At 54.7% G+C, this 27,625-nt stretch overlaps 2 protein-coding genes across 4 annotated transcripts; one reads left to right on the top strand and one right to left on the bottom strand.

Moving 5' to 3' along the window:
* Window positions 1–735: 735 nt before the first annotated feature.
* On the bottom strand, window positions 736–15,920 carry Hook2 (hook microtubule tethering protein 2). Of its 3 annotated transcripts, XM_006998370.4 has the most exons (24): window positions 15,245–15,920; window positions 13,537–13,733; window positions 12,942–13,419; window positions 12,398–12,483; window positions 12,255–12,327; window positions 10,075–10,125; window positions 9,864–9,996; window positions 9,683–9,750; window positions 9,296–9,358; window positions 8,601–8,681; window positions 8,320–8,480; window positions 8,100–8,240; window positions 7,126–7,327; window positions 5,710–5,820; window positions 5,531–5,618; window positions 5,244–5,313; window positions 4,560–4,697; window positions 4,396–4,483; window positions 4,177–4,211; window positions 2,652–2,734; window positions 2,471–2,574; window positions 1,444–1,554; window positions 1,305–1,376; window positions 736–1,215 (listed from the first exon to the last, which is right to left on the bottom strand). In XM_006998370.4, exons 3-24 carry the CDS (start codon window positions 13,314–13,316, stop codon window positions 1,066–1,068), a joined length of 2,484 nt encoding a protein of 827 aa, XP_006998432.2. In that variant the 5' UTR covers window positions 13,317–13,419; window positions 13,537–13,733; window positions 15,245–15,920; the 3' UTR covers window positions 736–1,065. The 3 variants fall into 3 exon arrangements, with proteins under 3 accessions (XP_006998432.2, XP_076427988.1, XP_076427989.1); XM_076571873.1 differs by lacking the exons at window positions 12,255–12,327; window positions 13,537–13,733; window positions 15,245–15,920 and having other exon boundaries at window positions 12,942–13,105; XM_076571874.1 differs by lacking the exons at window positions 9,864–9,996; window positions 10,075–10,125; window positions 13,537–13,733; window positions 15,245–15,920 and having other exon boundaries at window positions 12,942–13,105.
* Window positions 15,921–25,258: 9,338 nt separating this feature from the next.
* Junb (JunB proto-oncogene, AP-1 transcription factor subunit) lies at window positions 25,259–26,658 on the top strand. The gene has a single exon (XM_006998369.4). It carries the CDS (start codon window positions 25,487–25,489, stop codon window positions 26,519–26,521), a length of 1,035 nt encoding a protein of 344 aa, XP_006998431.1. The 5' UTR covers window positions 25,259–25,486; the 3' UTR covers window positions 26,522–26,658.
* The last annotated feature ends 967 nt before the right edge of the window (window positions 26,659–27,625 follow it).

Raw genomic sequence — 27,625 nt, 5'->3', positions numbered from 1 at the left:
CTCCCAAGTGCTGAGATTAAAAGCATTTACTACCATGCCTGGCTAGAAACTCACTGTTTTTGACTAGGCTGACTGGCCAGTGAGCTCTCAAGCTTGACCTGTCCCCCAACCCCTCAAAGTGGGGATACAGGCACACGCAGCCACCGTCAGGTGTTTTTGTGATTGGTGGAAACCTAACTCAGCTCATGGTCGATTAGACACAGCAGTCTCTCCAGCTTCTTAAAACAAATGATAACAACAAAAACACCATAGGATTCACATCTGTCACTGTGTGTTACTGGTCACTCATACTTTAGTAAGAATGAAAAGCAGGAGCTGGCAGTGGTGGCGCACGCCTTTAATCCCAGCACTCAGGAGGCAGAAGCAGGCGGATCTCTGTGAGTTCAAGGCCAACCTGGTCTACAGAAGGAGTTCCAGGGTTACACAGAAAAACCCTGTCTCAAAAACAAAACAAACAAAAACCCCATAAGAATGCAAGACAAGGACTGGAGAGATGGCTCAGTGATTAAGAGCACTGGCTCCTCTTCCAGGGACCAGGGTTCAACTCCCACATCATGGCTCACAACCATCCGTAACTCTAGTTTCAGGGGAACTGATGCCCTCTTTTGGCCTCTATGGGCACCAGGTACATACATAGTTCAAAAACATATACAAGGGCAAAACATTCATATGTGTAAAGAAAAAAAAAGTTAAAAAAAAAAAAAGAGAAAGAGAAAAAAGAATCCAAGACAAGGCTTTCTTAAAAGCAATGGCCTGTGACTCTAGCTGACATTTTATTCCTCATGATGATGTCCAGAGTCCATTCATGACGGATTTAAAGTCTTTATTCTTTTCAAATATAAAATCAGGCTCTTCCCAGGTAGTCCATGAGGCCCAGGAGAAGAATCAAGGAGAAGAATCACATTGTTAAAAAGAATAGGCCTACACCTGCTGCTGCCTCTCCCCTTCTTTCCCATTTAAGGAAGCAAGGGGCAGAGGCCATAGCCTCAGTCAGGGTCAAGGCCCCAAGCTGGGTACCACCACATGAGGTGGAGGACTCCAGCAGGCAGCGGAAGTTGAGGTCTGTCAGTGCTTGTCAGTGGGACGAAGGCTCAGAGAAGCCAGGCGTCCCAGGGGTCCTCGGCGTGCATTGGTGGCCAGTCTTTGCTGTGCCAGGAAGGACTGGGCGTGGGCAGGACCCTGTTCTTCCCCAGCCCGTTGCTCCAAGGCCATGCCCTAGAGAGGCGGTATGATTGACACGGAGTAAGTGAGCCTACCTAAGTCATGTGAGCCAGATGCACCAGCCATGGAGGCAGCCCACTCACCATGCTGTACCAGGCACTGATGAGCAGCTTTTCCTCCTGCTCCCGCTGACTCCGACTCTTCTCATAGTCCATCTGCCAGGGAAGCAAGAGTCAGGGGCTTGGGTGTGCTGAGGGCCCATGGAGGGATGAGACTACCCACCTCCAGGTGCCGGATTCTCATATTTCGCTCCCAGAGCTGTGTCCTCAGGGTGTGGAGTTCCTGGGACACCCCAGGGGGTGCCTGCTGCTTGGGTTCCAGGGTCTGAATGACCTAGGGATTAGAAGGAAAAAAAAATCACGAGAGAGTGAGCATGTTTAGAATGACAGTGACTTTCTGCAGGCCTGGGGACTGGTTGAATTTAAGGTCTCCTACATGCCAGGCAACACAGCTATATCACTAGCACTATTTTGTTTTGTTGTTTAAGACAGGGTCTCATGGGTTGGGGATTTAGCTCAGTGGTAGAGCGCTTGCCTAGCAAGTGCAAGGCCCTGGGTTCAATCCTCAGCTCAAAAAAAAAAAAAAAAAAAAAAAGACAGGGTCTCATTCAGATCAGGATTCAAACTTAAGATCCTCTTTCCTCTGAGTCATGCTTGGATCTTTTTCTTTCCATCTATCTATCATCTATCTGAGACAAGGTCTCTGTATGCAGTCTGGCTGACCTTGAACTCATGGAGATTTACCTGCCTCTGCCTCCCTAGTGCTGGAATTAAAGGAGTATATATCACCATGCCTGGCTCTTTGTTGTCCATTCTGCCTAACCCTGCAGAATAGTTGGGAACACAGACAGACTTGAACTACTCAGGCCCCTTGCTTTGGCTTTAGCCTCGTGCCTGCTAAGCAAGTACAGTCAGTGAGCCACATACCCAGCCCCCAGCTAGTAGATTAAAGACAAGCACTCTATCACTTAGCCACATCTCCAGAACCTCATTGGTAGATCTAAGACAGAAGTTCTACCACTGAGCTATGCCCCAAAGCTTCTCTGCAGACCCCTTGACACACGGAGTGCAAGGGACAGACAGCCCTTGGCAGCAGCACCATGCAAAGCCTGTGATATATCATGGTGTGGTGTGAAGGGTGTGAATGCTGAGGGCAGGGGTGTACAACTGGCAGGAGATGTGAACTGATGGGAAGCACAGGAAGTAGGACCTGAGGCAGGAGGGGCCCAGGGGACACCGAGCATCCCTACCGAGCGTGCCTTATCCACATAGCGGCGGTAGCGTTCCTCCATGGCCTGCAAGTCTGCATCCTTCTTCTGCAGGCTGTCCTGCAGCTCCTCAATCCGACGCGCCGCTGCAGAACAAGGTCTCTGAGTTGCACGCTGCGCTCTGGGCTCCCTCTAGCCCTGGCTACTGCTGAACCCCACTTACTACTGCTGTCGGTGGGAGGCTCCAACTCCTCGATGTATTCGCGCTTCCTCTGCAGCTCCAGATCGGCCTCATGCAGCTTCTGCCTGTGGGCATGGAAGAAGTGGATGACCTTGGACTGGCATCCCTGCCTGTCTGTCCGTCCTTCCATCCATCCATCTGTGGTATTGGGGATATGACCCAGGGCCTTGTCCATGCTACACAAGTGCTCTACCATTGGGCCACACCCCAGCACCTCACTGAACTCTAGGCTGAATCTCTATAGCAGATACACATTCCAGCCCACTGGCTTCTCTTTTCTCCTAGTGGTGTCCCAGTAAGTCAGAAGCTTCATTATGGCCACTAAGACCTCCTTGCTCTATCTAATTATCTCCCCACCCCATGGTCCCCAAGTTGGTCTGGTCCGGTCCTCGTCATCCATCCCTTCTTCCCTCGCCATCCTCTGCTACTTTCAATACCTCAGTTTCATTCTCCACCCAGCAGCCAGGGTTGGTATTTTGTTTGGGGCCTTCTTTTTTTTTTTTTTAAAGGATTTATTATTTGTGTGTGTCTGTATGGATCTGAGTGTATACCACATGTGTCTGTGCCTGGGGAGGGAAAAGAGGGCGCTGGGCTCCCTGGAGCTGGATTTACAGGTGATTGTGAGCCACCTGACATGAGGACTGAGATTCAAACTTAGCGCCTCTGGAAGACCAGCAAGTGACCTTAACTACTGAGCTCAAGGGCTGTCTCTATTTTTTTACTTCTTGTGGTAAAAGAATAGAACCCCAAAGCCTTGTGGATACAAGGCCAGTGCTCTACCACTAAGTCAGAGATGTGGTCGCTTGGCCGGGGGTTTGCCCTGTGTCAAGTGGGCAGTCCATGTCTGCCTTGACCATCTGCCCCTCCCTTAGCTTGAGATAGTCTCACATAACCCAGTATGGCCTTGAACTCCTGCCCTCCTCCGTCTCTCCTGAGTGCTGGAATCACAGGCCCATACCACATCTCCTACTTTTTCTAAAAGAGATTCTGAGCCAGGCATAATGGCACATGCTATGAACACACAGAAGGGAGGTTGAGGCAGGGGGATTACAAGGCCTCGGCCAGTCTGGGCTACAGAGAAAACTTGTTTCATAATAAAACAAAGGAAGGGGTTAAGATCACTCGCTGTTCCTGTAGAGGACCCAAATATGGTTCCCAGCACCCACATGGTGGCTCACAACTGTCCTTTAACTCAAGTTCCAGGGGTGGGAGACCCTCTTCTGGACACCATGGGCATATGAGGTATACAGACAAATCACTCACACACATAAAACAAATACATAAAAGCAAACAGAAGATCACACTTAAGAGTTTACACCTGCAGCCTCAGCGCTTGGGAGGCAGAGGGCCAGGAGCGCAGGAATTCAAGGCCAGCTTCAGTTATATGACATCCTGTCTCAAAATAAAGGCTCAACTTGACCTAGCTGACTGGCTCTGCTCACCCACAATTCTCCACACCTTCGCCCCGAGGGTTCCCACCCCAGGAGTGACGGCTCTCTGCACTTACAGATGATCCTCCAGCTTCCTCTTCAGCAGGGTGGGCTGGGGGGAGAGAAGCAGGCAGGGAGTGAGGGGTGGGGGACAGGTCTGAAAACGATGGGGTGCCTCCCTGGACCATGGTACTCACAGTGGCCTTCATCGGGCATCGGGCAGCAGGGGTTTGGGAAGAAAGGAAGATTACTGGGGGGCACTACGAGGGCCAGGCAGGGAGGAGGTGGGCACTCACGTCCTCTGCCTTGGCCCCCTGCTCCTGCAAGGCTTTCTGTAGATCTTCCACCTGGGCCCTCAGCTCAGACAGCTGCTGCTGGTTCAGCCTGGTGGGAAGGGTACTCAGTACTCGCACTTGGTCCTGCCTGTAGCTCTCCTTTCCAAACAAACTGGGGCTCTTACCGGTGCTGCGTCTCCAGCCCATGGCGTGCACGGTTGGCCTCCTCCAGGTGGCGCTGCAGCTCCTCCTGTCTCTCCCGGTCCGCGGCCTCCTGCTGGCACAGTCGCTTGTTCTCCAGCTGAAGCCGCAGGAGCGTCTCCCTGAGAACAGGTGAAACTCTGGGTCGAACGTTGCCTTGGAAAGAGCCCAGCCAGCCTTGGGGTAGGAGTACTGAAGACCCGGCTCCAGGGCCTCAGGCTCTGGGGGCTGACGTGGGCTGGCGGAAGGAGGACTAGGGAGGGAAATCAAAGTGGGCGGGGCTCCAAAGAGGTGCGCGGGTGGGGGTGCGAGGATTAGAACACTTGCATCCAGCTGCGGAAACAGTAGGAGCCAGGGTGGGGGTTACCAGAACAGGGTAAAAGGAACTGGACCTAGTAGGGGCTCCAGGGATACCAGGGCAAGAACCTGGGTCTCAGATCAAAGGAAGCAGAGCTAAGATGTAGGAATTTTGCATCTGAAGCGAAGCTACGTGGATTGGACTTAATTCGTGCACTGAAAAGCCTTTGAAATAGAAGCGCCAGAGCAGAAGCAGGAACACGAAGCCTAAACCAGGCAACCAAGAGGAATGGTAGGCTTGCACTCTGAGAGTGGGGCTGAGGAAGAGCCGAGCCTGGATGGGTCCAGAGCCTTAAGAGGTCCCTGTATACCTGAGCTCTGCAGGTAGGATCTCTGCGGCTAAGTTTTCAAGGCCAGAAGGGGTAGGATCCAGCGAGAGGTCTGAAGAAAACAAGAAATCTTCAGGTTTCTGTGCACCCACAGTCTCTGTCCCGGGGTTCTCTTTTCTCTCTCTCTCTCTCTCTTTTTTTTCCCGGAGCTGAGGACCGAACCCAGGGCCTGAGCTAAATCCCCAACCCTCCGGGGTTCTCTTTTCAAGGGTCATCTTTGGGGGCTAAAGTACAGCCCCAGACCACCCCAACCCAGATCTGAAACTCACCAGCCTGAGTCAATCCCCTCGGCTGCAGCTGGGCACAGCGGAGCTCCTCATTGGCCTCCCTCAGGGAGTCCCTCTCAGCCAATAACCGCTACAGGGACAGGATGCAAGATGCCCGTTGGACCTCCTGGGAGATGGGCTATCCCAGGACACACAGGCAGAGCCTGGGCGGAGGGCCTCACCTCCTTCTCCTTTGTCACCAAGTCACACTTTTCCTCTAGGTTCCGGCACTCAAACAACCATTTCTCGGCCTTCATGGCCTCTTCCTGCCACTGGCTCTGTAACTCCTGCACCTGCAGGAGAGCAGTGGGCCTGAGACTGGCAGATGAAAGCCACCACGCCTGACAGCCTGAGCTCCACCCCTGGGACCCACAGGGCAGAAAGACAACACCAGCTTCTGCAAGCTGTGTTCTGAACCCCGGTTGCACACTCACACACATACACAAACTCACACACAAAATAAATAAAATGTAACTTAAGAAAAGAAGGGAAGTTAGAGGCTGGAGAGATGGCTCAAGGGATAAGAGCACTGGGTTCTCTCTTCCAGAGGATAGGGGTTCCATCCCCAGCACCCATGTGGTGGCTCACAACTGTCTGTAACTCTGGTCCAAGGGGATCTGATGCCTTCTTCTGGCCTCCATGAGCACCAGGCACACATGCAGAGGAAACAGTCATACACATAAACTGTTTGGTTTTTTTGTGGGTTTTTTTTATTTGTTTTTGTTTTTTTGGCTTTTCTCTGTGTAGCTTTTCGCCTTTCCTGGGACTCCCTCTGTAGTCCAGGCTGGCCTCAAACTCACAGAGATCCACCTGCCTCTGCCTCCAGTGTGCTGGGATTAAAGGCGTGCACCACCACTGCCCATGTGTTTGTTTTTTCAAGACAGGGTTTTTCTGTGTTGCAGCCCTGGCTGTCCTGGAACTCACTCTGTAGACCAGGCTGGCCTCAAACTCAGAGATCCACCTGCCTCTGCCTCCTAAGTGCTAGGATTAAAGGTGTGCTCCACCACCAACTGGATCTTAATTATTTATTTATAAATTTATAAGTAAATTTATGTGGCCGGGTAGTGGTGGCACATGCCTTCAATCCCAGTACTTGGGAGGCAGAGGCAGGTAGGGGGCAGCGAGTGAGCCCCAGACAACCTCATCCCCCTGACCTGACAGAGATGCACAGCTGCCCTGTACATCACCCGGCCATCAGGATACCCGCCCGTCCCCACACTTGGATAACTGTCTCGGTTTTGGAAACAAAACAAAACAAAACCCGGGAGCCTGTTCTACAGAGTGAGTTCCAGGAAAGCCAGGGCTGTTACACAGAGAAACCAGGGGGAAAGGGGAGGCGTGAGGACAGCAGAGAGAGGAGGAGGGGCAGAAGACCCCGTGGGGCCAGAAAAGGGGTGGAGCCAGAAGGGACGAGGTGGTAACAAGAAGTTGGAAGGAAGGGTGCTCAAGAGAAGCAGAGGGGCTTACAAACCCAGCCAGGGGAGGGGCGCGTCTAGAGGGCACGGCCCAGTAATACAAGAGGGACGGCTACAGAGCTGTGCTGGGAGCGGACTAGAGTGCCGGGTCCAGCCGTTATGGGGTGGCGCTCCCTGCCTTACCTGCCTGCGCTGGGTCTCGAGCTGGGCACGCAGGGATCCCGCACGGCGCAGCTCCTCTTCCAGCTGCCGCGTGCGTTCCGCGTGGCCCGCGTTGCGCTCCTCCAGCTGCCGCACCTGCCGTCTGAGCTCCCGCAGCTCACCCAGGCGGCGACGGCAGCTCTGCAAAGTGGCCTCCAGCTGCCTTGCGCGTTCGGAGGACTGCCTGAGAAAGGCATGGGGAGTGGAAATTTCAGAGGTCGGCTGGGATGTTGGGCAGGGAAGGGTTTCAGCCTGAGGGACTCGGGGTCAAGATGAAGGTGTCAGCCAGGTCTGTAGTTCTGGTAGGGGTCATTAGGGTAACAGGTTATAAAGGAAAGGTTCTCTGAAGTGGAAATGCACAGACATCGAAGAGATTTCTGAGATAACAGAGTGAGTGATAAGGACACTTTGGGGTCGTGGGGAGCTCCCAGGAGTCTTCAGAAGCGAGGTGGGATGTTCACTGGGTGTGTTAGCATTCTGAGAATATATAGGGTTATAGGAGAGGTCTTTGGAGATACAGACGGCACAGAAGGTTCACAGGGAGCTGTGATGATACGGTCTTAGAGGACATCCTGGAACCCAGGGGCATGATGGGATCCAAATGGTGCAGTGGGGTCTGCAAAATATTAATGGAGGGGCTGTATTTGTGCTGTCGGGTGATGGCTAATGACACTGTAAAACCAAGGGGGCTCCATGGATCCAGGAGGTCTCTCTGTAGTGGGCCTTAGTGTAGCAGGAAGCACCACCTCCTTTGAGCCATATGGCCGGAAGTCATGGGCGGAGCAAATACCACTACATCTTAGCGGTGCTGTGTGGTTCAGGATGGCATGGGGGAGCCTAGGAGGTATGGTGTGCCAGTGCACTTAGCATTTGGGACTTGGAGGTGCCACAGCACTGGAGAGCATCCTGTGCCAACGCTGCAGGTGTGTGGTGGGCATTCAGGACCTGCTGCCTACCGAAGCTCGTCCATCTCGTCCTTCAGCGCTTGTGCCTCCTGGGATAGGCTGCTCAGGGCTTGGTTCCGTTGCTGCAGCTCAGTGACCTCCCGCTCCAGCTCCATGCAGCGCAGCCGCTCATCTTCGCGGCTGCTCTCCAGCCTGGGGTGTCAGGGGAAAGACACATGAGAAGGATGCCCTTTGGCCCCAGTGCCCCGCCCCCCACCCCAGCTGACCATACCTGAAGTTCTCCTCTTGCAGCTGTTCCAGCTGTGACTGCAGGAGCAACAGCTTCTTAGCAGTGAGGCCTGGCGCACTCTCCACCTCCGAGCGGCCCACCCGCTCCCGCAGGGCAGCATTCTCTTGTGCCAGATTCTGCTTCTCCTCCGAAAGGAGCACAAGCTGTGGGCGGGGAAGACAGGTGAACTGGAGCATGAACCAGGTTTTATGTAGGTAGGTTTATGTAGGTAGGTTATGCACGTGGCCCTGTTCCCTCCACCTCACCCCCTCCGCCTCACCCACCTGCCGTTCCAGATCCAGGTAGTGTTGCTGAAGTTCATCACCCTCCTCCACCTCCTCACTCAGGAAATAGTATCTTCGGGACTGAGGAGATGGACAAGAGGTGGGAGATGAAGGACTTGGGGCTCCAGAAGGGAGGAAGTAGAAAAGCTGTGATTTCCAGGGGCCCTGGGGAGGGGTCAAGGAACCCTAAGATCTAAGAGTGGGCTGGAGTCCTAAGAGGATGGAAGAACGGTAATTTTCTAACCCCTGAGATGGGGCAAGGCAAGAAGCTAAGACCGGAGAAACAGAGATGGTCGTTTAAGCTTAAGAATAACAAGCCCTTGCCGGGCGGTGGTGGCACACGCCTTTAATCCCAGCACTCGGGAGGCAGAGCCAGGCGGATCTCTGTGAGTTTGAGGCCAGCCTGGGCTACCAAGTGAGCTCCAGGAAAGGCGCAAAGCTACGCAGAGAAACCCTGTCTCGAAAAACCAAAAAAAAAAAAAAAAAAAAAAAAAAAAAAAAAAAAAAAAAAAAGAATAACAAGCCCTTTATCAGATGCTCTCCTGTGATCCCAGCTACAAGGAGGCTGAGCCAGGAAGATCTAAAGTTCACCCTTGCTGCCTGGACTACATAAGGACAAGCCTTTCCACCTTAGCAGCCAGAGAATCAGAGGCAGGGGCGGGGTCACGACCTTTAGCAAGTTTTTCTATCTTTACCTGTGTATCAAAGTTCCCATAAGTCTCCGGCGACAGGGAATCAGGAGTGTCTTTTGTCATGAGCTGTGGAAGGGGGCATTGTGATGAGCTAGGCTCTCTGATAGAACCTTCAAGGCTTCTGAGGATCAGCCAAGGAACCTCTCTCCTGCCCCTCCCCAAGGCTAGTTTAGCCTGATAAGTCCTGCCAAGAGGCTCCCTCCAATGCAGAAAAAGGCCAACACTTCTGAGGCTACAGGGTTCTGACTTACAGCCAACATACAGAGATGTGGAACTTCTGAGTTCTAGGCAGAGGACAGACCTTACCAGGCAGGGCAGGAGCTGTGCCCAGTTGCCCAATGTCCCCTCCCCTGACACTTCTGGATTGCCCCAAGGGATGCTCTCACCTACCTCCTGGATGGCTTCCATCACTACATGTTGAACAGATTCCTCCAGTGTCATAATTCTCTGGATATATTCTGGGGATGAAGGTGGAGGCGAGAGGCTGAGACCAGACACAGGTTGGCGAGGAAGCACAGGTCCCCAGGTGTCCTCTGGGAGCTCCGACTCCCCCCTCTAGCCCTCCTCATACCCTGTTTTTTCTCACAACTGATAGCACAGCCCAGTACCAACTGAAGCAGTTTGCCGAGCTCTGCAGGATCTGAGAGTTCACCAATGAGGCTGACATCTGGAAGGTGCTGTTCGGATACAGGATGCCCCAGGACCTGAGAACACACAGAGGAGACGTCAGGACACATTGAACTGACTCCTAACCCAGTCCCAAACCCCTTTGCAGTACTCACATCCTTTGAGTATTCCATCAAGCTCTGTAAGATCTTCTCCAGTTTCCTGACCTGTTGAGGCCAAGGAGTTACCTACAAATGGAGGTCTAGAGCAGTGCCCCCAAATCTGTCCTCACTCGCCCCCCCCTTCAATTTCCTTTCCCTGCTTATCCCCTAGTTGTTTGGTCCTGTTCTAAATATCCTTCTCCTCTAGGGCTGACCTGCATTGCCTGTCCTCGGTGTTTACCTCACCATCTTTATTCACAAGTCCCAGAATCCAGTGGTTTCTCACTACCTGGCACTACTAATGTCATATCTCACTTGGATGCCTGTACCCATTGCTTCTCATCTCCCACCTTTGGGGGAGTTGCGGGGGGTGGGGGGGGTTTCTGGTGATCAAACCCAGGGCCTTAGGTATGGCAGACATGGGCTTTCCCACGAGGCCACTCCCCTACCCTCATAGCATATCCTAAGCAGGGCTCCCCCACTGAGCCATGCTTCCTGCCCCTCACTCCTGGACTCCAGGCGAGCTGCTGCCCACAGAACTGCATTCCCAGCCCTTCATCTCCTGCTCTTGTTGCTTGCACCCCATTCCTCCCCAAGAAACTAGGGGGAGCTTCTAAATGGCTGAGCCAGGTTGTGTCTTTCCATAGTACTTAAAAATAGAACAGAAAGGCATGGTGGCCTCTGCCTTTAATCCCAGCACTTGGGAAGCAGAGGCAGGCAGATTTCTGAATCTGAGGCCAACCTGGTCTACAGAACAAGTTCCTGACAACCAGGGCTACACAGAGAAACCCTGTCACAAAAAGCCAGAGAGAGAGAATCCATTCTGCCTCCCTGGCTTGCTAGGCCCTAGGTGATCTCCGTCCTCCGGTCTTGATCCATTCCTTTCTTCTGCTCATTCACTCCTCAGCTCATTCCCACCTGAGGATCTGCAGTCACTGCTCCCCAGGCATGGAAAACCATTTCTCCAGGTCTCACGAGGAGATAAGCCCATCTCAAGAAAGCACCTACCCACGTCATATAGCCTTTCTTTGTTTGTTTTTGTTTTTGGAGTTTCCCTCTGTGTATCTCTGGCTGTCCTGGAATTTACTCTGTAGACCAGGCTGGACTCCAACTCAGAATCCCCCTGCCTCTGCCTCCTGAATGCTGGGATCAAAGGCTTGTGCTGCAACACCCCACTGTTGTTGTTTTTTAAGATTTATTTTATTTTTTGTTTATTTGTTTTTGGTTTTTCGAGACAGGGTTTCTCCGTGTAGTTTTGGTGCCTGTCCTGGATCTCACTTTGTAGACCAGGCTGGCCTTGAACTCTGCCTCCCGAGTGCTGAGTGCTGGGATTAAAGGCATGTGCTACTAACACCCGGCTTATTTTATTTTTTAAATTAGTGTGTGTGTGTGTGTGTGTGTGTGTGTGTGTGTGTGTGTGTGTGTGTGTATGCCTGCAGAGGCCAGAAGTGTCAGATCTCCTGGGGTTAGAGTTACAGGTGGTTCAGAACTGCCTAGTATCTGTGCTGGGAATTGAACTCAGGTCCTCTAGAAGAGCAGTATTCATAACCACTAAGCCATCCTCCACCCAGGTTTTTGTTGTTTGTTTGTTGTTTTTTTTTTTTTTTTTTGAAACAGCATCTCTTGTGGCTCAGAACGACTTCTGGTTTGCTATGCATCCACCAAGGTTGACCTTGAGTTCTTGATCCTCTTGCCTCCTAAGTCCCGGGATCCCATGTATGCCACCTGGCCTGGCTACCACTCCCACTATAACCCCCTGATACTAGTGAGGGAAGCCAGGACCTTGTGTAGGGTAAGAAAATTCTCTATTGCTGAGCTACATTCCTAGCCCTGTTTTAAAAGTTTTGAGTCAGGATCTTATTACATTGCCCAGGCTGATGGAGAATTTGCCATCCTCCATAGTCACCATACCAAAATAGCTGGGATTACAGGCATTTGCCACCATACCTCTTGGAAAGTTAACAATTGTTTGTGTATATGCTTTTTGCCCACATCACAAGAATGATGGGAAGTTTTTATCTTACTGTGGGTGCTCAATATAAAGAACAAAAATAGCTTGCTGATCACCAGACATCTGGCCCTTTTCCTGGCAGGTCTGCCTGTCCATTATGCAGGACATGTGTCTAGCTGTCCCTTTACGATCACCTCATAAGTCCATCCTCTAGTTATTCCCTAGTCATGAGTCCACCTGTCACCTTCGATCTCCAGCTGGGACTTGGGTCCTCTGTGATGCCCTGGAGCCATGCGTCGTTGAACCAGGAGGGGTCTCTAGGGGCGGAAAGGTGGGATGAGCTGGCTGGGGAGCCCTTGGGGATCCTCCCATTCAGACCCAACTCACATCTGATTCAGCACATGGGCTATGGCGAGTCCGCTGCTCAGGTCCTGGGGGCTGGCACAGGGAGGTGGAACTTGGAACGTCTGCAACTAAAGGGGGCCGGAAGGGGCAACATGAAAATTCAAGATCTGAAACACTTCTTTTGCAGACACTTTACAGGGTTGGGAGGGCACCAGCCTGCAGCTCCGCTACATCAACTCTGCGGGGGCGTGGCTTCTACACACCTGGGCAGGAGGGGGCGTGGCCCCATTTCACCTAGCCGGACAAACCCTGCCATGCCAGTCCAAGTCAGGGCGTTACCAGAGTCACCTGGTCCCCACTGCTAGCTAACACGTGACCAGGCCTGTGCCCCAGAAGGGCGGGGCCTCACCTGTTCTTGCCTCTCAGGCCTGCCCACGTGACAGGGGCAGGTGGTCAGGTCAGAGTCCAACGGCCCGGCAAGCCTACGACCTATGCCTCCTTCCAGCACCCAGACAGAGGAGAGAAGACCACGACAGGGCAAGAAGAGAGGGCACACACCTGACCCAGCCCCGCCCCCCAGACCTACCCAGGTGAGCAGAGACCCGCATAGCTCGGCCTTGTCCACACTCATGGCTCCGGATCGAGTTCGATCCGGGCCAAGGAGCCCCGGCGCGCAGCAGCAGCCTCCGGGTCCGCCACCAGCGAGCGCCCGAAGCCCAGACCTCCCGCTCGGCCTAGAGCGCCGCCCCGCTCCACCCCGCCCCCTCGGCACAGGCCCCGCCCCGGACACGTGATCTCTTCCAAACGCGAGCACTTGCCTCCCCCCCGCCCTCTCGCCATCTTGGGTGCGGGACGCGGGCGGGTACACGTTCTGCCGCCAGGGGTCGCTGTGGCCCAGCCGCGGCGAGGGGAGGGGTGGCCTCGGCTCCTCGTGGCCTCTCCGGGGTGGAGTGGTCCTCATGATCCTCCCAAGGCGGATCTGCGGCTCCCAGTTTCAGGGGCACATTCGTGCTCTTCCCTCAAAGCGGAAAGGACTCCTCGCGTATTGACCCGAGCCTTTCTTTCTGAGAGCGGAGAGAGATCAATACATGAGGCTTCCCCGGAGCAGGGACGCTGGATCCTTCAAGGAGGAACGGGTTTGGTCGGGAGCAGGAAGGGTCCTGAGTAGAGGACAAACCCACTTGCCCAGCCTGGAGTCGCCTTCCACGCAGCTCCCCGCCCCTTCCCGGCCGCCAGTGCTTCCAGCATCTTCTTGTCTGAAAATACTTGGCCGGGCCAAAGCTGCGAGTCTCCTGAACCCCACCAGGGGGCGCGCAAGCCGCAGGTAAACCTTCAGGGAAAAGGGTGCGTCCACCGGTTGAGCCAGCTTGGAGGATCGCTGAGGGCTCAAAAGAAACAAATCAATTGCTAACAATAGTCTCAAGACATCATTTGTGGAGTGCTTACTATTTGCAGTCTTTACATTAAGCTATAGGTAGATTTAGACGATTGAATGTCCTCCGCAACCTTAGGAGTCAAGGGCTACTTTAATTCCCCGGTTTTTGTTTGTTTTCTTAATTTTAGAAACTTGGTTATTTTAAAAATTGCAAATTCCACGTTTTGTAGATGAGTAAAAAACGGCTACAAAGTACACGAGCTTTGAGGACCGGTAAAGCCCCAGACCGCGCCCTTTGACCCCCGGGTCCTCTGAAAGCCCCTCCCCCGCAGGCGGGTGGGGTAATATGCTGTAATTAGAGGCTATTAGATGTACCCAGAGGGAGGGCGCAGCCAGCTCTGCTTTAGGGCGGGCTCGGGGGAGGGGGGGGGCGATGTTGAGTCCCCGGATTCAGCGCATTGAGCATCCAGCGACCCTATCCCAGTGGGGTGAGCCCAGTGACATCAGCCTCCTGCCCTCAGTCTTACAAGAGAATTGTCATTCTACCTCAGACACTCGATTACAACCCACTCAAACTCTCGGCTGCACACACCAGAGAGCTTGGAGGCTGATTCACACTTCCACAACCCCTCACGTCTTGTTTTCCAGACTCCAGTCTCTGGGAACCTGTGCAGAGGGATAGAGAGGAACTTGCTTTGGGACTGGACTGGCTTCCCGTGGGCATGGGAGCTGCTGCTGCTGGCTCCCCCATCCTACATCCAGAGGAGTGGATACCTCAAAACAGAAACAAAGCTATGCTATCCTACACACACACACACACACACACACACACACACACACACACACACACGCACACGCACACGCACACGCACACACACCATAGCCAGGAGCCATGACTATTACAAGAATGTGTGGCTAACATCTGGGACACAAAAATTTGGAGTGATTGCAGAGGGTTTTTGGAGAGTTGCAGGGATTTTGAAGTTTAGAAGAAATCTGAGAATCCAGGTATTTATGTATGAAAGGATGACTTACTATTTATTTATGCATTTGGCTTTTCTATTCATTTTTTTTTTTTTCGGTTTTTTGAAACAGGGTTTCTCTGTTCTAGCTGCTACAGAACTCACTCTGTAGACCAGGCTGACCTCAAACTCACAGTGATCCACCTGCCTCTGCCTCCTGAGTGCTGGGATCAAAGGTGTGCACCATCACTGCCCTTGTTGGGAGGGTGACTTAAATTGTTCCAATGTTAGTTTGATGTTATAGGCATCCTAGATGTTCAGGAAGTCAAGACTTAAATGAAGCTAGGGAACAGAGGCCAGTGGATCTCTGAGTTCAAGGCCAGCCTGGTCTATAGAGAGAATTCCAAGACATCCAGGCCTAAGCAGAGAAACCCTGTCTGGAAGAAAAAAACAAACAAATAAATAAATAAATAAATAAATAAATAAATAAATAAATAAATAAATAAATAAATATTTAAATGAAGGTTAGAAGCTGAGTGGGATGGTACCTACCTGTAATTCCAGCATTCTGGAGGCAGAGGCAAATGATTACTGTGTCAAGGTCCATACAAGGGCCGCATAGAGAGCCCCTATCTCAAAATAAGTAAGTAAATACATAAACAAAAAAATAAATGAAGGCACTTCATTCTCTGTTGGGGAAGGAGCTGTAACCTTTCTCTTGGGTCAGCAGGGAGTCGTACCTTTTACAGGGAAGAAAAGGAGGCTGTGATGTCTGCAGCTGGGAAGACTTGCTGTCTGTTTTCACAACCAAGGAGCCATGCTGTGGACATAAGTACCTTTAATTCTGCAAAAAGAGCCACAGCCTTTCCTTTGGGACTGACCTCATATTTAGAAGGATGCCAGCACATTTTAGATATGGTGAACCTCAAAGTCTACAGAGGTCTGAAGGCTCCCACTTGTAGGAACCAAGGGTCCCCACTCTGCAAGTTTGGATCAGTAACCTCTAGCTGGTTTGGGGACCCCACCTCCTCCTACTTGTTTTCAAGGACAGCTGGGCCCAGCCTGGGTTGTACTGCTGGGAAGTGAGTGACTCAACCTCTCCCCAAGGCCACAGCTGGACCCCAGCCCATCCCCTTCAGCCTGTACATCTGGACATTGATCCAGTCATCACAGCTGGGATGGAGACCCTGGGTTCTACAACCAGAGGACACCACTCCCTCCCCCTCCCCATTGGATATGGAACACCCTTTGTGTGAGTTCCGTTTCCCATTACCATGGGAACACTGGCAGTCTTTCCGCACTCAATCACTCCTGTTCTGCAGGAGCCCACCCTGTTCCCACCCCACCACTTTGTGTTCCTAAGTCAAGGGAAATGTGCTCATATCTGTGTAGGTGTGAGGGGGTGGCTTTATGATTGGGTTAGCCTCCACCCGTGCCTTGGGATCCTGGAGTTTGTACAACTGCTGTATGTGTATGTGATTTGATGGCTGTGGGGAAGTTCAGGGCATCAATCTCCGCATAACACACAACTTTAGAAGATGGGTGTGGGGGCTGGAGATGGCTCAGCAAGGTAACATCACTTGTTGCTCCTTCTAAGGACCCAGTTTGGTTCATGTGGTTCATAACTATTCGTAACTTCAGAACCAGGAGATTTGACATACTTAGGCACATACTTGGTGCACAAGCATGCATGTAGGCCAATACTCATACTCAAAATTTTTGAAAAGAAGACAGGCGGTGGTAATGCACACCATTAATCCAGCACTCGGGAGGCAGAGGCAGGCAGATCTCTGTGAGTTCGAGGCCAGCCTGGGCTACAGAGGGAGTTCCAGGACAGCTAAGGTTACACAGAGAAACCCTGTCTCGAAAAACCAAAAAAATAAAATAAAATAAAAATATTTTTTAAAAAAATCTAAAAAAGAAACTTGAAGAAAAAAAAAAAAAGCTAGGCGTGAGTGGTGGGTGTACATGTAATATCTACAAGTTCAAGGACTTTGTAAGACACTCTCAAAACACACAGTAAGCCCAGGTCAGCTTGGTGTATGCCTTTAATCCAGCACTCAGAAGGAAGGAAGTGGGTCTCTGTGAGTTCAAGCCCCGCTGGTCTACATAGTAAGACCCTGTCTTAAAAACAACAAACCATAGGTTATAGTTAGTCAGCCTTGGTGGCTCAGCCCTTTAATCCCAGCACAAGGAAGGCAAAGGCAGGTGGATCTCTGAGTTCAAGGCTAGAATGACCTCCTTAACAAGTTTCAGGACTACAGAGTAAGACCAGCCAGGGCTACAGAGTGAGACCCTGTCTCCAAACACACAAAAATTCAAGTTTAGGAGTACCAGGGAGCCTCATTCACACTCCTTCGTATTTCTCTGCATGGTCCAAACAGAGTCCACCTGACTGTTCTGTTCTGACTCCGTCTTCCTGGTCTGCCAGCTACAGGCTTCTCAGTGTGAGCCTTCTTTTGGGTCTGTGTCTGTTGTTCTTTGTGTGAGGACAGTTGTTGCCTCTGGGTGGCATTAGGATCTATGTCTGTAACCATATTCTACTGCTCTTCTTGCTCCACAATTGAGTAGAATCCATGTTTCTGAGAAATGCCATTATTTTAGTAGATGCTCCACTTGTTTCCAGCTCTTGTTTTTCTGTGATAATGTGCCCTCATCATGAGTCCGGGCTTTAACAATCAAAGTGTCTGTGTATGTCACCTGTGATAACTCGGTGATGACATGGCTGTCTCAGCCATAATTTCCATGTGAGGGGTGCTTGTGGGACAGTCCAAATCCCAGATGACAGAGGCTGTTATACTTTGCCTCAATGGTGTGGCATATATAAACTTCTGTGTGTGCATATGGTTATGTTTGTGAATCTACACACACCTTATATGGCCGATGTGCTGAGAAACTGCTTCTGGGTGTGAGTCCCCGTGTGCCTGTGTGATTCTCTCCGTGTTCGCAGGGCTGCCCCAACAGGGGTCTCTGCTAGAGTGCAGCAGGTGTATCCTGTGTCCGTGTGACACTGTGGGTCGGAGTTGTTTTGTGACCTTGTGTGTGGATGAGGGTGTCAAAGTCACATCAGACAGCCACCTCAGTGGAGGCAGCGACATGCGCACCACTGTCGCTATCCGCAACTCCCCCCCCCCAGGACTCCACCCCGCACTGCGGGGGCGCGTGCGTCGTTCGTGACGTGAGTCACGAAGGAGTTCACTGCGTGCGTGGAGCCCGACGCGGTTGTGCGTGCGAGTGCAAGCCGGGGGTGGGGTGGCTGTACGCGTGCGGGAGCGCGCGGGGGCCAGTGCTGCGGAACCAGAGACTTTGGAGCGCAGGTGAAACTCCGAGGGGGACTGCCGTTAACCCCTTCCTGCCCGATCTGAAACTTGGGGCCCCAGGGCCGAACGAACGGGTGCTTCCCCAGCTCGCTGGGCGGGGCAGTCCCTGCTGGGAAGACCTTCCTCCGGAGAGCTGAGACAGCCCCCCCGTTGCCATGGAAACAGCTTCCTGGATCGGCCGGGCGCTTGCTTCCTCCCGCTCTACCCTTCCTCCCTCCGACCATGTGCTTCCCGCTCCTGATCTCTGCACCGCGGGGCTGGGGGTCAGCAGGGCCAGGGCGTGCGTGACTCAAGCCAGCCCTGGGGTCCCCAGGCCACACTCGACCTCACTCGCCTTGCTCTGCCTGGGTGACTCATGCCTCTCGGCTTTCCCTGTGTATGACTCAGGTCCCTGGGGAGGGGACTTTGGGACCCCCCCCCCCCAGGCATCCAGGACTAGGAATCAAATTCTGAAGACCTCGAGTGAGGGGGCTACCCCTCAGACGACTGGAGGCCAGGCTGGCGTCTCTTTTCATTGACCATTGCGAAATTCATTGGGGGCACTTCCCCCATCCCTAAATTAACAGAGCCTCCCCCGGCCTGGCTCCGGGAACCCTGTGCCCCCACCCACCAGCCCACAGGAAGTTTTGGCAGAGCCTATCGTGGCAATGAAACGGTTAAAATCGTTTTCTTATTCATTTCATCCAGGGGCTTTTTTGACTCAGAGCAAGCGGGTACCCCCCTTGAAAGCTTGGCCTCACGGGGACTGGGGCTCCTACTGCACCCCACAGGCACCTCGCGCAGAGGGGGAGGTGGCTGCTTAGCTGCCTGTGGGTCTTTGGAAGCAGTAGCTGCGTGCAGAGTTCGGTTCCGTTCAAATCCCATCTCTTCCCTCACTTGTTTCCCCATTTGAAAATTATGTCCAGCTCGTTGAGTAGTTGTGCTGATTAGATGAATAATAGATGGGACGCTCCGAATTCAGAGCTAGGAAGGAGTGTCTCAGACCTGGGTGTCCAGGTGCCCAGCAGAAAACACCTACTCCATGTTCCACCCACGCGCTCTTGAGGCCATGGGGTTCATTCTGTCCACCCCTGCCCCGGGCTGGCACCCAGGAAGTGAGAGGCGGGGCAGGAATGAGGCGGAACCTGTTGGGCTAGTCCCTTCCCCGCCCCCCACCCTCATTCTCATGCCCTGACAAGGACCCCCACACACACGATAAAGCCCCACCCCCGCCACCCTGGACGCCTGGGTCCTGACCTGCGGGTGGCCGGAAACAACGTCTCGGGAACATCCTGTGGCTGGCTAGCTGGACAGACAAGAGGGTCAGCCACTCCCAGGGCAGGGCAGACATAGGCTGGGGGCAAAATAAACATGGCCCAGGGTGGCCAGACTGCGGGGGAGGGGGGAGAAGTGGGGGTGCTCTGCAAGAATGTACACAAATACGCGGTCACCCTCAGCCAGTCCAGAGGAACAAACCTCTGTGACCCACTAAGACATCTAGTCAGGGACAGACTGGGAAAGCAGACATCCATCTGGTTAAGACACCCAGCAGTGGCCCATACAGTGACAGCCAAGTCAAAAACAAAGACTCTGGAGATTCAGTGGTAGAGGGGAGAGAGAGAACACACAAAGGCAGCCACAGATCAAAAGCAGACGGGGTTGGGGATGTGGCTCAGTGGTCTGGTAAGCATGAGGAGGCAGTGAATTCAGTCCCCAGAACTTCAAACAAAGCTCAAAGTCAGGATAGGTGTGACCCAGATAACACAGCTCTGCACACAGGCTGGATATCAGCACACACAAGTGCACATTTGTGGTTTGACATTCCCAGAAAGGACAGAGGCAAACGGACAGCCTCTAGGCCACATGCACAAGTAATATTGTTACTCTACAGAAACGGGAAAGACAAACATACATCCACAGACAGATGGACAGAGGCGTCACAGTCACCTACATACCATTTCAGAGTGCCCCAGGCACCTACCTACCAACATAATTGTGGCACATACATTTGAAGATGAAGACTTACACACAGTCATCTTGAGTTTTGCTTTTTATTTTTTGAGACAGGGTCTCACTGTGTGGCCCTGGTTAGCCTGGAATTCAATTTGTAGACCCAGCTGAACTCACGGAGGTCCATCTGCCTCTGGCTTCTGAGTGCTGGAATTCAAGGCCTGTGCCACCATGTCCAGCTATGGTCACCTCTTAATGGACCTAACTAACACAGGAGGGTACAAATAGACACATTCTCAAGTGCAGACTGGACAGACAATAATACCTAATGCAGAGAGGCTTGTTTCTACAAGCCACAGCCCGGCATCTATGAACACATGAGCATGGAGAACCCTGACAGGCTGGGGACACAGACTGCTGCTCATGAACCACACAGAGCTCATGCTCTCTCACGTACACATACAGCCAGCCAGACCACATCTCCTCTCTCTCTCTCTCTCTCTCTCTCTCTCTCTCACACACACACACACACACACACACACACAACCACCATACAGACCAACTAGGCTTCTCTCTCTCTCTCTCTCTCTCTCTCTCTCTCTCTCTCTCTCTCTCTCTCTCTCTGGTACATATAAGCCACAAAAACAGACATAAAGTATGCCTCCTCTTCTCCCTCTGCCCCTGTCTGTGTTTGGAATGTATGTATAACCATGGCTGGTCTATATGTGTGTGTGTGTGGGGGGGGGGGGTGAGCAGTTACAGAGTTACAGGTTATACACATAAACCCAGAGACTAGCCATATACCACATGCAAACGTACAGATGCTTCACACACACACACCAGATACAAATGTTAGCCATGTGTGTGCCCAGAACTGAGCCATAGATCACCCATCTGATAGAACACACACACACACACACACACACACACACACACACACACACACACACACGTCTTACCCTCACCCCATCCACACAAAGCAGAACTGAACTCTCACAAATAGGCCCACACCCCCTGCAGGGTTGGACCAACATGCAGACAGAAGCCCTGAGCAGGCCTCATGCACTCACACAGGCCCTAACAGGCCAACCACACTTGCACCCCTCACACACCCTTTGCTGAGGTTCTGTGGGGCCCAGAGATCCTGGCACTTCCTCTCCCAACATCACCCCTACTTCCCGGCTGGTCTCCAGATTCCCCTGCCAAGCAGGATGAGTTGTTTTCTACTGATACCTCTTTTAGAGGGGACACCGTGGAGCTCAGGCCCCCAAGTCTTTGGCAGCTGTGTGGGAAACTCCCTCTGGGCCCAGTTGAATCAGTGTGAGGATAGAGCTTATTTCCAAGAAACCCCAGCAACTTCCTGTCCAGATGAGGGGCAATGGACCCCTAAAACCGCAGAATAGGGGAAGGAGGTGGCTGGCGGTCTTCCAAGATGGAGACCTCTGGGACTGATTCTTAGCTTCTTCTGGCCCAGCCACCAGTCCACACCCAGGGGCAGGGACAGGAGACTGGGTGCTGTGACTTGTGGGCTCCCGCCCCAGCCTGCCCACTGGCTGACTCACAGGCAGCCCCCAGCCCAGTTTCCTGGTGGCAACCCTGGCACCGGTCAGTGGGGCCAGGGAGGAGAACGGTCACCAAACTATTTATAAGAAGGAGAAGTCCCTGGTGCCAAGGCCAAAAGCCCCAGAGAGACTGTGGGTGGGTGGGGGTGAACTTCCTCCTTATCCTGAGTGGTAGCCCCTGGCCCAGGCCCTGGGCTATGAGGAAACCTGGGCCAGCCTGGTGCTGATCTGTAGCCCAGGCAGTGTGGGGGAGGGGAGGGGGCAATGTCACACCCTCCACGCTGGGCAGGCCTGGCGCCAGCAGGGCGACTTGAGGAGGTGGTGCCCAGGCCACAAGAGTGAGGATGGTAGGGGCCAGGAACCGGCCGTACCAGCTTAGCCAGCCCTGCCCTCCCTGGTCGGTCGGCCTCTTCTCCACCCGCTGCTCAAACGCCTATACAGAGGAGGAAGGAAGACGCCACTCTGGCATAGTTGCCATGTTACCTTTCTGTGCCCAGCTCTACTTCTCCCACTGAGGAAAAAAAGATGGACCCTTTGCAAAAGTCCACCAGAGCTTTGTGTGTTGCTGGCTCTCCATAAATGCCCACCTACAGCATAGCAGTGTTCAGGAGGCAGCCAGCTCTGGTTCCATACAGACTCTATACTGATTCTAGTCCTTCTAGTTCTGAGACATTATTAAAGGCCCTTCATGTCCTGTGCCTCAGTTTCTCATGTTAAATGGAAACTCACACAGCATGCAATTGCCTGGATCATTGGAAGTAGCCAATGACTGACTTTATGTAAGCCACTTTAGAGCAGTGTCTGGTCCATGGTAAGAGCCAGATAAGTGTTAGCTATTAAAATAATAATTACTATTTCTCAGACAGTCTGTCTGCCTGTCTTAAGTATCTCCCAGTCTCCATGTCTGCAGAAGACTAACCTGGCCCCATCTGTTTCTCTGGGTGTCTCCCCTTGTCCTGCCTCCTCGCCCCCAGCCACCCACTCTTGTCTTCCCTTTCGACCCTCTTTGCGTAGACCTGGCCTCTCTCCAGGACTTCCCTTTGGCCTAGCCAGCTTCAGCTGTGGCATGGGTGAGTCAGTGTGGCCTCCTGGCCAGTGGGACAGGCAGGTTGGCTTCCCAACATGCTGCCCTCCGTCCTGCCCTGCCCCCAAACGCTGCGGCCAGCACCCCCTCAGGCCAGGCCACATGTCAGCTGCAGTTATTAGCATGGGCAGGAGACACAGGCCTGGCAGCATGCCCGCAGACTCAGCGGCTTCTGGAATCTCCCTTGAGACTGTGGTGGGGGAGGGGAGCTGTTCAAGCAAGGGCAAGATGGGAGGGAGCACTTAAGGGTCACAAGGATCCTTCAAAGCCTGGGATGTCCCCAGCGCCGCCTTCGCCAATGCCCCTGCTCTGATGGACTTCCCCTCCCCCTTCACAGATGTTTCTCTTTTGCCTCTCGATTTCCTCCGCTGTCCCACACCAGGTGAGCTGAGTCTACTACTTAACCCCGTCCTTAAGCTTCTCTCTAAAGAAGCCTCCTGTCTTACCAGAGACTGAGCCCGGGAAAAAGGAAGAGGTGGGACTCTCACCCCTTTCTCTGGTGGCCCCCGTACTACTTGGAAGTTCAACCTGTCTATCTGGGAACCTTGCTACTTAAACCCCACCTTGCCCTTCCTGGAGAAGGGGCTGTGAGATCTTCCATTTTTCTCCCTTTGAGGTTTTCGCCCTCTGACTTGAGTGGAAAGAAGGTCCTCAGATGAGGGAGACGCCTTAGCAAGGGAGGTGACCTCCTTTTAGGTACTCTGTAGTGGAAGGTACCTCACTCACCCCCAAATGAAATGAAAGTAGGAAAGAGGAGTAACCAGACTTCAAAGATATGGGGTGGGTAAAGGGGACCCTAGACCTTCTGGCAGAAGGGAAGGGCACATACCCAGGGGAGGAGGCAGCCCTGTACCAGCCTGCCCAGGCGCCGGGGATGCCTTAAGGCATCGTCCCGCCCCCTCCGCGCCCTGACGGGCCGGGGGCAAAGTCCGACCCAGGCCCGCGGGCAGGCGGGGACCTGCCAAGCTGGGTCCGAGCCGGGCGGGCGGGACAGGACTCAGCCCCAGAGCTGTTCCGCGGGGCTGGGCCAGGCCGCCGGGGGCCCCCCGGGGGTGGCGGTCGAGGCTGGTCCGGACTAGCCGTCCGGGGGCCCGGGCGCGCCCTGGGACCTGGCAGCTACCCTGGGTTCCTGGCTCCTTGTTCTCCGCCCCAAGACTGCACTGGTCCCACCTCTTCCTGTGCCCTAATATGGATGCTGGGGAGAAATTCAGGGGGTTGCCCCGCCCCCAATCCAATTCGGCGGACTCCGGCCTGTTGCCTTGGTGATGAGGCCCCGCTCCCAGGCTGCATCCCCCTCCAGAGGGTCAATGGAACAGTCCTCGGGCTGCCAGGCTTAGTAGTCGCCGGAGGTTGCAGGCTGAACCATTACTAGATGGGGGAGAGCAGACAGTCGTTTGTAGCTGGGCTGTGGCTTTCTGGGGGTCGCTTGCCGGGGTTCCTCTTCCCAGGAGCAGAATTTGGCAGGGCCCAGGGCAGGGCGCACCGTCCTGTATGATCAGAATGACGAGACAGGGCCGGGCTCTTCCCCTCGGGGCTGTTGCCACACTTCCTGCCTCGCTCTCTTTCCCTAGCCTGTTTCTAAGGAAGGGAGTGGGGTTGGGCGACCGCGCCCCAGCTATCCCGCCCCGTCGGCTCTCCAAGAGCTGACAGGGTATCGGGCGAGCCCAGGGTGACTAAGGGAGGGCTTTGGGCTTGGGGTACAGGGTATGCAGGTGCCTAGGGACCACCCACGAGGTACAGCTGCATTCGCAAAGGCCCTTGTCTCTGGGATCCTCCGAGTCATCTTCTCAGGCAGATCTCGGATACCCTACTGTCATTGTCCGCCCTTAAAGCTCGGAAGCTGTGCCCTGACCCTTCTAACTCTCCATCAGGATTCTGCAAGTAGCCAAGTGACCCCAGCCTTTGGTAGACATGTTCCCATCCTCCACCTCTTCCACCTCAGTGTACTGAGGACCCTTGCTCACCTCTGCATATCTACACTGCCCTCCCCACAATCCCTTCTCACTTATAGGAGACTCCTCAGACTCATCTATGTCCTCTAGGACCCCTACTCATTTCCTGCACTCTATGTACCTGAGCCTCGCTGCCTTACTCCTTTCTCCCACCTGTGACAATTCCAGTCCTTCAAGCCCTTCGTACCTGGGACCTCCAGTTAATCCCTGGGTCAAATGTTAACAAATTCTCCCCGATTTGTCCCTTCCCTGCTTGCTGGGGTCTTCTAGTGTATTGTCAGTTCTCAAGCCACAGGTACCCTGGGTCCCTCGAGACTTTTCCGGTATATCCCGAGGCACCCCTACCTCACCTGCTGAGTACCAAGCTCTCATATTCACCTAGGTGGACTCCCGCAGTCCTAACCCTGTGTGCCTCACTCCCTCAACATCCCTTGGCTTGAATGGCTCCATCTCTGCAGCCCCTCCCCCTGCAGCCGCGCGGAGCCACCCGGCTCGTGGCCGCTGTTTACAAGGACACGCGCTTCCTGACAGTGACGCGAGCCGCCTCCTCCCCTTCCCCACGCTCTAGGAGGGGGCCGCGGGGGCCCGGCTCCCGTGTCGGCCAATCAGGGCTCACTTCCGCAGCTGACAAATTCAGTATAAAAGCTTGGGGCTGGGGCAGCGCGGTGGGGACCTTGAGGGTGGCCGGGCCGGCTTTGGATCCTGCTGGGAGCGGGTAACTGAAGGAAGCGACGCCGAGAAAGCGGGCGCACCACGGAGGGAGAGACGAGGTCCGGAAGCCCGGCAGCGCTTTTACGCACAGCTGCCAACTGGCCGCTGCCGACCGTCTCCGGTTCCCGAGGACGCGCGACCGGACACCGGGTCCCGCCGCAGCCGAGGACAGCCCGCCGCTCGCCGCAGCGAGGCCCAGGGCGGCCCTTCAGGGGGACCTCTCCCAGACCGCCCGGATGTGCACGAAAATGGAACAGCCTTTCTATCACGACGACTCATACACAGCGGCGGGATACGGTCGGACCCCTGGCAGTCTGTCTCTACACGACTACAAACTCCTGAAACCCACCTTGGCGCTCAACCTGACGGATCCCTATCGGGGTCTCAAGGGCCCTGGAGCGCGCGGCCCAGGCCCAGAGGGCAGTGGGGCAGGCAGCTACTTTTCGGGTCAGGGATCAGACACAGGCGCGTCTCTGAAGCTCGCCTCCACGGAACTGGAGCGTTTGATCGTCCCCAACAGCAACGGCGTGATCACGACGACGCCCACGCCTCCGGGACAGTACTTTTACCCCCGTGGGGGCGGCAGCAGTGGAGGCACAGGAGGCGGCGTCACCGAGGAGCAGGAGGGCTTCGCGGACGGCTTTGTCAAAGCCCTGGACGACCTGCACAAGATGAACCACGTGACGCCCCCCAACGTGTCCCTGGGCGCCAGCGGGGGTCCCCAGGCCGGGCCAGGGGGCGTCTACGCTGGTCCAGAGCCGCCTCCCGTCTACACCAACCTCAGCAGTTACTCCCCAGCCTCTGCGCCCTCGGGAGGCGCCGGGGCCGCGGTTGGGACTGGGAGCTCGTACCCGACGGCCACCATCAGCTACCTCCCACATGCACCACCCTTCGCGGGCGGCCACCCGGCGCAGCTGGGCTTGGGTCGCGGCGCCTCCGCCTTTAAAGAGGAACCGCAGACCGTACCGGAGGCACGCAGCCGCGACGCCACGCCGCCGGTGTCCCCCATCAACATGGAAGACCAGGAGCGCATCAAAGTGGAGCGCAAGCGGCTGCGGAACAGGCTGGCGGCCACCAAGTGCCGGAAGCGGAAGCTGGAGCGCATCGCGCGCCTGGAGGACAAGGTGAAGACACTCAAGGCTGAGAACGCGGGGCTGTCGAGCACCGCGGGCCTCCTACGGGAGCAAGTGGCCCAGCTCAAGCAGAAGGTCATGACCCACGTCAGCAACGGCTGCCAGCTGCTGCTCGGGGTCAAAGGACACGCCTTCTGAGCGCCCCCTCCTCCGTACGGACACCCCCAGCCGGGGAGGCTGGGCGCTCGCCCCCCACCGGGGTGAGGGGGGCAGGCGATGGGCACCCGGCCCGGGGCGCCGCGGACACACTGGACTCTGGCTCGCCCGCCTGCGCCCAGTCCTTCCACACCTCGACGTTTACATGGCTCCCCTTCCTTCCAGCGTATTTTGTATGTTTTGTTGTCGTTGTTGTTTTTTTCTGGGAAGAGACCGAATTCATATTGAATATAATATATTTGTGTATTTAACAGGGAGGGCGAAGGGGGCTGTCGCGGCGGAGCTGGCCCCGCCGCCTGGTACTCAGCCTGCGGGGACACTAGGGAGGGACCTCCGCCCCCTGCCCTCCCCCTCTGCACAGTACTGTGGAGAAGAAACACGCACTTCGTGTCTAGAGTCTATTTTGAGATGTGTTCGTGTGTGTGTTTGACTTTTTATTGAATCTATTTAAGTAAAAAAAAAATTGTCTTTATTAATTTCTGTGGTCTTTTTTCTTCCAAGCCGGGCGGGTGGCGGGAGAAGAACGGGCTGCGGCCAGCCCGTGGAGCTCGCTCCTGCCAGGTATCTTAGGGTCCAGCACGAGCATCCAGACCTCTGGTCCCGAGTCCTGGCCCCCGGCGCGGGGCCGCGGCCGGGAAGAAGCCGCCCGGGACCGAACGCGGACTGTGTAAGCCCCGCCCCTCCCGTCCGCCCCGCGCCGGGGCTTTCCCCGCTGACGCTGCGGAAGCGCTGCCCATATATGGGCCGATTCTGCCCAGTGACGTCAGCGCGGTCTCCGGGCAGATTCCGGGAACCCCCTCCCCCCGCTCTGCCGGGCAGGGCCGCGGCGCCGGGAAGGGGGCCGGGATTTTCCCGGGCGGGCGGCTCTCTGGGCGCGGAAAGCCCCAGGCCCGGGTCCAGGGCGCCCGCGGCGGGAGGGCTGCGCTCCCCTGCGTCCCGGGAGCCACCCGAGCGGCCTCCAGCAGGCTGGCGCCGGAGCCCCGCCACGCCCACGCCCCCTCCCTCGGCTCTGACCCCGGAGCAGCCGAACTGCGGCCTCGGTGTCATGCAGACGCCGTCAGGACAGCTCCCGCCAGGAAGGGCGGC

This window comes from Peromyscus maniculatus, chromosome 5 (assembly GCF_049852395.1).
Source record: "Peromyscus maniculatus bairdii isolate BWxNUB_F1_BW_parent chromosome 5, HU_Pman_BW_mat_3.1, whole genome shotgun sequence".
NCBI classification, from domain to species: domain Eukaryota; kingdom Metazoa; phylum Chordata; class Mammalia; order Rodentia; family Cricetidae; genus Peromyscus; species Peromyscus maniculatus.
This window is presented reverse-complemented; position numbering and strand designations above follow the sequence as displayed.

Bases quoted from the DNA above. Each gene is read 5' to 3' on its own strand.
- Hook2 (XM_006998370.4), bottom strand. From the start codon at position 13,316: ATGAGGACCACTCCACCCCGGAGAGGCCACGAGGAGCCGAGGCCACCC. The intron at 1,555-2,470 runs GTAGGGATGCTC...TCTAATCCCTAG, and splicing joins ATGTGGATAAGGCACGCTCG to GTCATTCAGACCCTGGAACC. The intron at 1,216-1,304 runs GTGAGTGGGCTG...CCGCCTCTCTAG, and splicing joins TCAGTGCCTGGTACAGCATG to GGCATGGCCTTGGAGCAACG.
- Junb (XM_006998369.4), top strand. From the start codon at position 25,487: ATGTGCACGAAAATGGAACAGCCTTTCTATCACGACGACTCATACACA.